Source organism: Manis javanica, chromosome 1 (assembly GCF_040802235.1).
Source record: "Manis javanica isolate MJ-LG chromosome 1, MJ_LKY, whole genome shotgun sequence".
Lineage (NCBI taxonomy): Eukaryota > Metazoa > Chordata > Mammalia > Pholidota > Manidae > Manis > Manis javanica.
This window is the reverse complement of record NC_133156.1, coordinates 7900459-7913722: the sequence shown is the minus strand read 5'-3', so window position 1 is coordinate 7913722 and position 13264 is coordinate 7900459. Positions and strand designations below refer to the sequence as shown.

Here is a 13264-nt window from a genome sequence, read left to right as displayed (position 1 = left end):
CGTGGAATCAATGCATTGCAGTCTATTTCCCCTGTTAATTTTGTATTTTCACATTTTTTCACAATTTTGTATTTGTTTCACATATGTAGGTGCTCTTGTGTTGGGTGCATAGATATTTATAATGCTATATCCTCTTGTTGGACTGCCCCCTTTATCATTATGTAATGTCATTCTTTGTCTCTTGTGACTTTCTTTGTTTTAAAGTCTATTTTGTCTGATACAAGTACTGCAACTCCTGCTTTTTTCTCCCTATTAGTTGCATGAAATATCTTTTTCCATCCTTTCACTTTTAGTCTGTATATGTCTTTGGGTTTAAAGTGAGTCTCTTGTAGGCAGCATATAGATGGGTCTTTTTTTTTTTATCCATTCAGTGACTCTATGTCTTTTGATTGATGCATTGAGACCATTTACATTTAGGGTGATTATCGATAGGTATGTACTGATTGCCATTGCATACTTTAGATTCATGGTTACCAAAGGTTCAATGTTAACTTCCTTACTAAGAGTCTAACTTAAATCCCTTAGTATGCTATTACAAACACAATCTAAAGGTTCCTTTTTTCTCCTCCTTTTTCTTCCTCCTCTATTCTTTATATACTAGTTATCATATTCTGTACTCTTTGTCTATGTTCCTTCATTGACTTTGGGGATAGTTGATTTAATTTTGTATCTGCTTAGTAATTAACTGTTCTCCTTTCTTTACTGTGGTTTTATTACCTCTGGTGATAGCTATTACACTTTAGGAACACTTCCGTCTATAGCAGTCCCTCCAAAATATACTGTAGAGATGGTTTGTGGGAGGTAAATTCTCTCAGCTTTTGCTTATCTGGAAATTGTTTAATCCTGCCTTCAAATTTAAATGGTAATCTTGCCTGATAATGTATTCTTAGTTCCAGGCCTTTCTGCTTCATTGCATTAAATACATCATGCCACTCCCTTATGGCCTATAAGGTTTCTGCTGAGAAGTCTGATGATAGCCTGATGGCTTTCCTTTGTATGTGATCTTACTTCTCTCTGGCTGCTTTTAAGAGTCTCTCTTTATCCTTCTTCGCCATTTTAATTACTATATGTCTTGGTGTTGTCTTCCTTGGGTCCCTTGTGTTGGGAGATCTGTGCACCTCCATGGCCTGAGAGACTATCCCATTTCCCAGATTGGGGAAGTTTTCAACAATTACCTCCTCAAAGATGCTTTCTATCTCTTTTTCTCTCTCTTCTTCTTCTGGTACCCCTATAATGCAAATATTGTTCCATTTGGATTGGTTACACAGTTCTCTCAATATTCTTTAATTCCTAGAGATCCTTTTTTTCTCTCTGTGCCTCAGCTTCTTTGTATTCCTCTTCTCTAGTTTCTATTTCATTTATCGTCTCCTCCACCATATCTAATCTGCTTTTGAAACCTTCCATTGTATGTTTCATTTCTAATACTGTGTTCTGTTAATTTTGGATCTCCAATTGAAATTTATTCCTGAGTTCTTGAATATTTTTCTGTACCTCCATGAGCATGTTAATAATTTTTATTTTGAGGTCTCTTTCAGGAACATTTCACGAGGTCGATTTTAGTTGAATCTTTCTCTGGTGTTGTATTCATAATTTTGCCTTGAACCAGGTTCCTTTGACATTTCATATTTGTATATGATGCCCTCTAGTACCCAGAAGCTCTACTCTCTGGAACTGCTGAGCCCCTGAAGTAATGTTGGGGGTTGCAGGGGAGCAGTGTTGGTGCCTGGGGGGAGGAAAGAGCTGTTTCCTGCTTCCTGGCTACTATGCCTGCCTCCACTGCCAGAACCAGTGGACCGAGCACACAGGTATAAGCCTCTACGCTTTGCGATTGTAGCTGCTGTAGATGGGGCTTCCCTCTGGCTGGCCTAACGCTAGGGTAGGGTTTGCCAGTGTGTGAGCCAGGTGTGGTCTCTCCAGGAGGAAGGCGCAGTAGGCTGCGTATCAAGAAGTGGGGCCTTGGAGCTGTGTAGCCAGCCAGGCAGCTGGAGCACCTGAAGATTGTGTAAGTTCCCAACCTTCTGGGCAGAGTGCATCCGGACAGTAAGCTCTTTGCAGTCCTTGCCCCTTTAGCAGCCCTCTTCCTGTTAGGAAGTCTCTCAGACTGCCCACCTTTCTTTTGTCCCAGAGCAGCTCAATATGGATCCCTGCTTTCCACAAGTGGCTGGAATCTCAATCTCTCCAGGTATTCTGCCTTTCTTAGCTTTTCAACCCCCCTCATCATGAGAGTACCATGAAAACACCATGAAATGTAGGTTTGTGCTCCCAGAGCAGATCTCTGGAGTTAGGTGTTCAGCAGTCCCAGGCCTTCACTCCCTCCCTGCTCCGTTTCTCTTCCTCCCGCTGGTGAGCTAGGTTGGGAGAAGGGCTTGGGTCCTGCTGGATCAAGTCTTTGGTATGTTACCCTGTTACATGAGGTTTATTCTTTTCTCCAGGTGTGTGCAATCTGGCGCAGCCTTCTTTCCTGTTGCTCTTTAAGAATTATTTGTATTAATTATATTTTCATATTATATGCAGTTTTAGGAGGAAGCCCCCATCTCAACTCTCATGCCACCATCTTTAATGCCCTCCTCCAATGCTGTCTTGAATGGTAATTCTATGTTAAATTTTTTGAGGAACTGCCAAAGTGTGTTCCACAGTTGCTGCATTTAAAAAGAGACCACTGCATTTTTATGTTCCCACCAGCAATTTTTCCAGTCTCTCTACATCTTTGTTAACAATTGTTATTTTCTGCTTTTTTGGTGTTGGCCATTCTCACAGGTATGTGAAGTGGTATCTTGCTGTTTTGATTTGCTTTTCCCTTAAGATTAGTGATATTGAACATCTTTTCATATGCTTACTGGCCATTGGTGTATCTTCTTTGAAAAAATACATATTCAAGTCCTTTGCCCATTTTTTAATTGGGTTCTTTTTTGTTGTTGTTGAGTTTTAGAAGTTCCTTATAGATTCTGTCTATAAATGACATATATGTTTATGTTGTGCAAAAATTTCTCTGTTCTGTGAATTGCCTTTTTACTCTGTTGATAATGTCATTTGATGTACAGAAGTTTTTATTTTTGACAAAGTCTGCTTTGTACATTTTTAGTTCTTACTTTAAACATATGTTTCTGACATTGTCAATATCTGTGCTTTGTTGGTCTGATTCTTTAATCATTTGTTGTACAAACTCACAGTGGTTTGATTCCTCACATGTTAGGAATTTTTTAACCTTAGTGCTTGGAAGTGTTTCTGGAAAACAAGGAAGCCTGGGTTAAGTTGCATTACTCCAAGTGCGTAAGTGCATAACCAACATGGGTCTACTTTGTTTATTGGCTTGAGGTGTTTGGGTGATAAAGGATCCTATTGAAATGGAGCAAGAAACCTATTTAATGGCCTGTTCATGGTTACCAATTAATTGTCCAGAAGTAGTTTTCCTCTTTAATCTATCATTAAGGTCTCCCCTCCCTTCCTCCTCCCCCCTCTCTTTTTAAAAGATAGTTTGCCCTTCTTCTGTGGGTGCCCTCCTTAAGTGGCGGGATGTCCTGTTGGATCCCCACCTGGGGCCCACCCTGGCTGTGTCTCCTGTCTTCTATGCCTTGGGCAGAAGTCACAATGTAAATTGAGGGTCACTCAGGTTTGCACGTTTCTTGGGTAAATGCTAAATGCTTGAGTGTTTGACTTCGTCTTGGATCCGTGCTTCTTTTTCCTTTTTAGCTTGTGAGGATTCCTCAATTTCTTGTAAGCTCAGCAGTACGTTAAAAAAAAAAAAAATTCTATCCACTTTTTTTTTTTTTTTTTTTTTGGTTTTACAGAAGAGTTGTTTGATGATCTAGTCAGCAGTACCATTGGGTTTGGAAAGCCCATCCATTTAAAAAAATGCAGTGTTGCAGATAAATGGAAAAGTTACATAGAATAATATAAATCAAACCCATGTGCCCACTTCCTACATTAACAAAAGTTAATATAGCCACTTTACTTAAAATATTAAAGTAATAATCCTTTTGTAGATATAATTGAATTTTCCTCTGGGTCCCTCTTAGATACTATTCACCACCACACAGATAACCACAATTTCAGAGACATTTATCTTTCCATGTTTTTACACTTTGCCCACAAATGTAAATACATATACTACTAAGTTTTTAAAACTTTACACAAGTGATGTAGCATAAGTCCTGTCATTTGCTTCTTTCATTCAGATTAATTTTCAGAGTTTATTCAGGTTGGTTAACATGAGTTCTAGTTCAATCTTTTAACTGCCTTATAAATCACTATGTGACTTTACTATGATGTACCCCAGTTGGTGGAAATTCAAATTGTTACTTTTTGGTGGGGGTGCTATTACAGTGCTGTAGGAACATCTTTGTGTCATCTTTATATGTGTGGGAGAGTTTCTCTAGGAAATAAATGCCTAGAAGTAGACATGTGCATACCTAGCTGTTCAAGACCATCAACTTTTTCCAGATACTTAAAATACCAAGTGACTGTCATGTTGTAGATTATCGTCAGGTTATAATTGTCTATAGTACCCCAAATCTTCCCATGCTCTTGTTTTTGTACTAAATTTTTGCCTAACCAGTCATTCAGAGGTGGTAGCTTATTTCAGTTTGCATTTCTGTGGTTATTGGTGAGGTTGGATATGATTTCATGTTTATTAGCCATTTTTTCTTTCTACAGACATTTCTTGGAGATACTGTGGGTTCAGGCCCATACCACTGCAATAAAGGGAATATAACAATAAAGAGAGTCAAACAAATTTTTTGGTTTCAAGTGCATATAAAAGTTACATTTATACTATACTGTAGTCTGTTAAGTGTGCTTTATATAGCATTAAGTCTAAAAAATAAAAATGTGCATACCTTAATTAAAAAATATATTGCTCAAAAATGCTAACCATCATCTGAGCTTTCAGCGAGTAGTAATATTTTTGCTGGTGGAGGGTCTTGCCTCATTGTGGTGGCTGCTGATGGATCGGGGTGGTGGTTGCTGAAGGTTGGGGTGGCTGTGGCCATTTCTTAAATAAGACAATGAAGTTTGCTACACCAATGGACTCTTTCTTTCACAAACGTTTTCTCTGTAGTGCGTGATGCTGTTTGGATGACCATTTTACCCACAGAAGAATTCTAAAAATTAGAGTCCATCCTCAAACCCTGCTGCTGCTTCATTGGCTAAGTTTATGCCATATTCTAATCCTTTGTTGTTGTTTCAACAGTCTCCACAGCATCTTCACCAAGAATAGATTCCATCTCAGACCACTTTCTTTGCTCATCCATAAGAAGCAACTCCTGATCCATTAGTTTTATCATGAGATTACTGCAATTGAGCCACATCCTCAGGCTCCATTTCTCATTCTAGTTCTCTTGCTGTTTCTATGACATCTGTCATTGCTTCCTCCATTGATGTCTTGAACCTGTCACTGTCATCCATGAGGGGTGGAATCAGCTTTTTCCAAACTCCGTTCAATGTTGGTATTTTGATCTCTTCCCATTAATCACAAATTTCTTAATGGCATCTAGAATGGTGCATCCTTTCCAGAATGCTTTCAATTTACTTTGCCCAGATCCATTAGAGAAATCACTATTTATGACAGCTATAGCCTTTTGAAATGTTTTTCTTAAATAATAACACTTGGAAGTTGGAGTTACTCCTTGATCTGTGGGCTACAAAAAAAAATGTGTTAGCAGGCATGAAAACAGCATTCATCTCGTACATCTCCATCAGAGTTCTTGTGTGATCAGGTGCATGGTCATTGAGCAGTAATATTTTGAAAGGAATCCTTTTTTCTGAGCACTAGGTGTTAATAGTGGGCTTAAACTCTACAATAAACCACATTGTAAATGGATGTGCTGTCATCTAGGCTTTGTTGGTCCATTGATAGAGCACAGGCAGAGTGGACTGAGCATAATTCTGAAGGGTCCTAGGGTTTTCAGAATGGTGGATGAGCATTGGCTTCAATTTAGAGTTCCCAGCTGCATTAGCTCCTAACAAGTCAGCCTGTCCTTTGGAGCTTTGGAGCCAGGCATCGACTTCTGTCTGGCTGTGAAAGTCCTAGATGGCATCTTCTTCCATTAGGAGGCTATTTCATTCACACTGAAAGTGTGTTGTTTAGTGTAGTCACCTTCATTAACTATCTTAACTGGATCTGGATCACTTGCTGCATCTGTATTCTACATCAGCACTTGTTCCTTCACTTTACACTTTTATGTTGTGGAGATGGCTTCTTTCCTTAAACCTCATGAACCAGCCTCTGCTATCTTTAAACTTTTCTTCTGCAGCTTCGTCACCTCTCCCTGTCTTCATAGGTGGAGAGTTAGGGCCTTGCTCTGGATTAGGGTTTGACTTCAGGGAATGTTGTGGCTGGTTGATTTTCTATCCAGACTGCTATAACTTACCATTATCAGCAGTAAGGCTGTTTTGCTTTCTTATCATTGTGTGTTCACTGAGTAGCACTTTTAATTTCTTTCAACAGCATTTCCTTTGCATTCACAACTTGGTTACCTGTGTGACTCAAGAGGCCTAGCTTTTGACATGCCTTCCTCACTAACCTTTTATCATTTCTAGCTTTTGGTTTAAAATAAGATGTGTGACTCTTCCTTTCACCTGAACAGTTAGAAGCCATTGTTGGGTTGTTAATTTGCCCAAATTCAGTTTTGTGTCTCAGGGAATAGGGAGGCCCAAGGAGAGGAAAAGAGATGGGGGAATGGCTGGTTGGTGGAGCGTTTCAGAACACACACGGTCATCAATTAAGTTTACTGTCTTATATGAGCGTGGTTCGTGGTACCCCAAAACAATTACAGGCGTACTATTAAAGGTCACAGTGATCACAGAGGATAACAACAAATATAGTAATAATGAAAATGTTTGAAATATTAGGAGAATTTCCAAAATGTGCCACAGAGAGACAAAGTGAGCAAATGCTGTTGGAACAGTGGCACCAATAGATCTGGCCACCGTCAAACAGGGTTGCCACAAAACTTCAATATGTGAAGAATGCAAAGGGCATTAAAGTAAAGCATGATAAAACAAGGTATGCCTGTAACAGAGATACACAGGCAGTGCATTGTGTGAGGTGGGAGAGAGACATTGGTTGTGCTCAGGCCAGCTCAGGGAAGGTCCGAGAAGGCTGATGAGGAAGAGACTGAAGCAGAGTTGTGAAGGATGAGTTTGCATATCTGAAGAGGAAGGAGAAGAGTTGGACAGGTGGGGGTTCCATAGGTCAGTACTACCTTGGGAACTTTGAGGGGAAAATGCATATTTTTGGTGTAGACTCCTAGCCTATTGAACCTTTGGGGGCTGGGAATATGTTTTTTTTTTTTAACAAAAACGTTTCTCAGGACTTTATGATGCAGAAAACTTGGTATTTGGAAACCATTACCAAGTCATTTTCAAGAAGAGTTTAAAGTTTTGGTTTTAAGAAACTTACTGCCCTATTGCCATGTCATGTATTGACTCAATGATTTTATTGTTCTTATGATCAACCAGTGGTTAATATGAACTTACTTTTAGATTATACTTTGTTATTTATGAAATCTGGTATTTTATAAGTAGAATATCATTCTTTGTTATATTTAAAGTATATTCAGACAGGTATTTTTTTTTATTAAGGTATCATTGATATACACTCTTATGAAAGTTTGACAAGAAAAACAATGTGGTTACTACATTCACCCTTATTATCGAGACCCTCCCACACCCCATTGCAGTCACTGTCCATCGCTGTAGTAAGGTGCCACAGAGTCCCTATTTGTCAGGCAGGTATTTTATGAAGGGTAGATATCAGAGTGTCCAAAGATTAGCTTTAGGAACTATTTTTGTTTGTTGAGTAACCTGCATATTAATTTGTAATACTATGCATGGTAGTGCTCTTTAAGGGTATTGAGAAGAAAGAACATGTAGTTTGGAAATACCTGAGTAATTCATGGTTGATTGTGTTCATAGCAGTATAACATGTGGTAGTATTTGTTAGTATGTTGTGTATTCAGGGTATAGTCAGCAGATATTCATGATGAAATATCTTGTAAAAACTCAACTTGTTGAATTAGGGGACATGGTGGGAATGAAGAATTTGCAAATTGAAGGACAGAATATTTATATTTATCATAATTAGCTGTTCACAGTGTTTATAATAAAGCCTTTTAAAAAATATTAGAGATTCTTTAAATCTTTAAAGGAAATATTTTCATTTTTGTCCAGAGAACTCTAGAGGGTGCTATATCATTAGGAATAGAAGTGTGAACTGACTTTATTTAAGGATTTCTTTAGGCTAGAGTATCAGAATTTGTTAATTTCTCTTTATGTACATCTTTTTTCACTATTTTAACTGAAATTAGAGTGACTAATGTTGCATAACTATTGATACAATTGTGATCTAATGTATTCAGTTGTAAAAGGTTTTTTATCATTTAGATTCTTTGAATATACTTGAAATTTGATTTCCCTACTTTACAATGGTTATCTTTTCCAAAATGTAGGCAATTTTAAGCATTCAGATCCAAACCTTGCCAGGAATTTCTTCCTTTATCCTGAAACCATATTTTAAATACTTACTATGAGGTTTTATACTGTAGTTCCTAAAAAAATTAAGCAAGAATATGTCCCCCATTGTTCTCCGAAAGTGAAAGTGTTTTCTGTGGTGGGTAGAAAGATTACTATTGTTCAAGCTTTCTTATTAAACAAGTATACTCTGTTTTGTGTTTCTCTTTGTAATTCTCAAGGCCCCACCTTCCATGGTCAATAATGAACAGCGCCAGCACGCAGAGCACATATTCTTATCATTTAGGAAATCCAAATCACCATTTGCAGTTTGCAAGCATATTTTGGGTAAGTATTCACTTCAGAAATGTTTTTGCATAATTAAATGTAGTTTTTCTGATTTGCAATTAGATATTTTAAGTTCCTTTTAAAATAAGCAGTTTTTTTATATAGCTATAACTTTCCATTAATAATCATCCTATTGAAGTGACTTTAAAGGTATTCCGTAAAGCCAGACAGAAAACTTAGTTTTTACTTTGGATTTTCTTCCCCTAAATAAAGTGTTCAATAATTTATTTTATTATTGATCATAGCATGAAGGCTGTTAATGGTGGGGGAAAAAATCCACTATTTTTTCAGTTGTTCTCAAGGATAGTATCATTACAAGGAGTATACTGCATATCTTATCCTAGTGATTGTTTTTGGAGGTTTCTACAATTTCTTTCTTTTAGTTGTGGTTTTTTTTTTTTTCAGTTTTGTTCTTTTAAACCACAGTTTGTATTCACCTTGCTTAGGAAGTATTAGTTCGGTATAGCCTATTACTATATATCCTTAAAATGCACCATTGATTTTTACTCTTGTAAAAAATGTTTTACGAGGACCTTATAGCTGACATGTATAGAAATAATCTCTTTCCTTTAAAAATTAACAAGAATTTTAACCCTTTTCCAAATATGTAATTTTCAAAGATAGATATGTATATGGTGTTCTGCGTCTTAGATATTTATCAATAACAGTAAAAGAGATCTCATTGGTTATTGTTACTTTATAGCCTAATTTTTGTTGACTTTTTCTTAATTAGAGCCATTTTTTGTAAGACATATTTAAGGCTCTGAAAGGCTAATTGAGTTATCCTTAACCATAAAATTGGTTAGTTGAGTATTAGGACCTAAAATATCTGACCATCTATTCATGTGCTTTTAGTAAGACTTACCTGTTAGCCACCAGTATTCTGGTTGCCAAATTGAAATAGCCTACAATTAAAGCTGTATGTTATAAATGGGCTTATAAATGTGAGTTGTTAGGTTGGAGTGGAAAGAGCACTGGTGTAGGAACTATGAGATCCGGGGTGCCTGCTGCATGGTATCAACTTGAGGAAGTCATTTAACCTCTCTGAGCCTTTTTTCATCTGAAATGGGAATAATGATACTATTTTCCTTAATGGACTTGGCTGTCTTAAGTTGAAGTAACATATAAAAACACTTTGTAAACAGGTAAATGTTGTGACCCCATTATCTCATTTCAAATGGCTTTTTAAAAATACGATAAACTTAAAAAATAGTTTGTTCTCTGCAAGGAGCTAGCAGTGGTGGTGAAGGTGGTCTGTCTCATTCAGGAGTTAGGTGATACCATTAGAGGAACAATTTCAGTAGGTACCTTTTCTGAATGAGGCAGTTTTGATTTTTTTTTTTTTTGAGTGCTCAGTTTTTATGCTTGGGTTAATTTGGTTCTGACACTGAGAAAATTTGTTATCTTATGCCTGTGAAGAATACTTAACCCAATGTTAAATTAGAACAAGCAAAACTAAACATCAAGAACATTAAGAACTTGAGGGAGATTTACTTCATCCTTACTGCCTTGAAATTGTTCAGCATTACTAGATTAAGAAAACCATTGTGTTAAACTGGTAACCTAAAATAATTTGAGTCTGCTTTTGGTGGCATATGCCCTAACTACATTAACTAGGATTCCATCAGTGTTTCATCCGACTTAGTATTGTAATTCAGTTGTCATTCTGTACTAGTTGGGAAATAGTTGACCTAAGTTATAAGTATTTTATTAAAGTGTTACTTGTTTATATCATTCTTTCCTTTTTAGAGTATGTATATTTTATGAAGTACTATTGCTTTGTTATGATTTGAGCTTGTTTTGGAACACTTGTTTTCCTGATAAAAATTTCTAAACAATAGTATTGCTAGTTTCAGCTATGCTTTAAATCAGTTTGGGTTTTGAGACATTAACTATTTAAAAGGTTGAGTGCATGTATTACAAGCATAATCATTAATGTACTACAAAGCCCTGTGTTACATTAATGTTTACATCTGAACTTCACAGAAAATCTTTTAACTCCATACTCAGTTGCCACCAGCACAGAAAGGTTAATTCCTCTAAGAAGACTTCTCATACAAGTGGCAGTCAATCGCAGTTCAGAATTTTCACATTCTTGTTCGGGGATTATATGTCATTTTTATGGAATGTCGGGTAATATTCTAACGAAGGGGAAACTTTCTCTTTGCTTTCCTTTTCTGGGCTCTTAAAATTCTTCTTTTTCACTTCTAAGTTAAGTTTTATTTTGTTTCTTATTTTTCCTCATTTCTCTTCTTACCCTTTTGTTTTCATTCTAATTTTAATTTTTTGTTCTTTTCTGTATGTGTGTGAGCACACGTGTGTGCATGTTGTGTGCTTGTACGTTTTGTCAGAAGAGCACTTTCTTTTAGACTTCTTCACCTCGGAAGTCTTTGGCACTTAGGAATTTACTAGTTCTGCAGGGCCAAATGTTCCTTCAGAAAACCTGTGAGTTCTATTGTTGTTAAAGAAATACCCGCAGATAGTGAAGTGAGATTGGGGCAGCACTTCTGGAGCTAATTTGTTAGCATTCTTTTGCCCTTCTCTCAGGGAGAAGTGGGTTTCTTTCATTTCTTACCTCAGATGTAGCCAAAACAAAATGAAACCTGATACTTATAATTGGTTGGTGTTCTTATGTATCATTAGGCAGACTTTGGAGCTTACATTTACTTGTGCTTTGGACAGAAATCTCTGAGGCCAAAGGGGGTGATTGTTAATAGCTGAATATCTGAGGCTTGACTACTAGGGTTTTAATTTTCTTAAAAAAAATTTTTTTTTATCAGAATTTGTGCTTTTCCTCTCATTTACTTGACTTTACCTTTCATCTTTGTGGCTCTGTCTAGTTTCAGATGGCTGACATGATACAAATGAATTCATTTACATAATTATTATTAAACTTACTGTGTGGTAGGAAATGAAAGCTTCCTGCTAAAGTGGCCTAAAATAATTTTATCACCTAGCCAGTGTCCTAGTCAGTGGAAAATCATTCTAAAAGTATTAGGAATTCTAGATGAATTGGGAGTTCTTCATGAAGACCTTGCATTGTCAGGCATCTTTACAGCAGAGAGCAAGAATGAGGCTCATGTATGTACATGTGAAGTCCTAATCTGTTAGTAGGCTTCTTAAGTTCCTTTAGCATCTTTTGCACATATATATGCCATATAAGCATGATTTATAAAGGCTAATAACAGTTTTTATGAGAAAGTATAATTTGTTAGGAAAATTCTTTCTTTTCAATTTGTAATTTGGCTTTCTTTTTTCGGATTCCTCCCATCTTAGAGACAGCTTCTTATGGGAGTAGTAATTTAGAGATTATTTATGTCAAACAGGTATTCTAAGGAAAAGCTATCTTGAAAACTTTTCTATATCATTCACCTTCTGTAACTGTCCACCTCCCAACCCTGCAAAAAAAAAAATGTTTGTGGGGGAGGGAACAGAAAAAAAGGTCAGGATATAAGCACACACAGTGAGAGATGAGCATGTTTCCTTGCTCATGAGACCAAGCAGGTGCCTGTTTGGTCTCACCTTCATTGGCATACTCAGGTAGGAGTGGATTAGTATTGTTGAAGGAACATTATCACTAGCTATGTGACCTTGAATTTCCTCTTTTAATCTCTTGGTGCATCAGTTTCTTCAACTGTAAAAGCAGGAATTAAATAAGATTATCTTTAGAGTTCTATTTCTAAAATTCTGAGAGTCCCTAAGATTTTGCTACCTTGTTAAAACCTATGGTTAAGGATTTTAGGTTTCTTAAGATTTTTAATGTTATAATAGAAAATGAAGATAGGCAAACAGCCATCATTTTTTTCAAGATGTTTATAAAAAGAGATTGTTTGAATTACCTTTATGAAGCAATACCATATTTCTCCTTAAGTGATCTACAGAGATGTAACTGGTTTCTGTTTGAAATCCTTTTTGAATAAAGCACTAATTTTTTTCTCTTGAAACTTTTAAACACATTTAAAAAAAATAGGTTTACATTTTTGTTAGGTTAGGAAAATTCTTTTTTAAATTTGGCTATTTTAAGGTTTCTAAATTTTTGTGAGTTTTGATTATCATCTTAATTAGAATTCATGTTAAGATAGCATGGAATAATCAGATTTAAAACAAATAAAGGTCCAAATTGGGTCTTCTTATTAGCTTTGGTATGTTCAAAACTCCTATGTAGTAACCTAACGTGATAGGAATTTACGTAGGGCGTGCATTTTCTCACACGTTTTTATAGCTAATTGTGTCAGGATCATTTGTAAGATTTTCAAATGACCTGAGTTTTACTAGGAGAGAAAAAGATGTGCCTATGTATCTTCATGCTCTTCTGATAAATTCTTGAAGATGCCATGCTATGCCTAGAGTTAATTTCTCATGGCTTTCAGATACTCACGTCTAGTGATCTTGGCAAGTAACCTGGAGTCTAATCATAGACTTTTTATGGATTTCACATTATGGTTATTTTTTAGAGCTTCAGAAAATT

General features: G+C 36.3%; 1 protein-coding gene across 4 annotated transcripts in view; it reads left to right on the top strand.

Moving 5' to 3' along the window:
• Nucleotides 1-13264, top strand: part of XPO4 (exportin 4) — a 121857-nt gene that overhangs the window by 30580 nt on the left and 78013 nt on the right. For all 4 annotated transcript variants that reach the window (XM_073225046.1, XM_073225197.1, XM_073225130.1 and 1 more), the window contains one exon: nucleotides 8691-8796. In XM_073225046.1, coding sequence (XP_073081147.1) covers nucleotides 8691-8796 — 106 coding nt within the window. The remainder of the gene's footprint in view (nucleotides 1-8690; nucleotides 8797-13264) is intronic.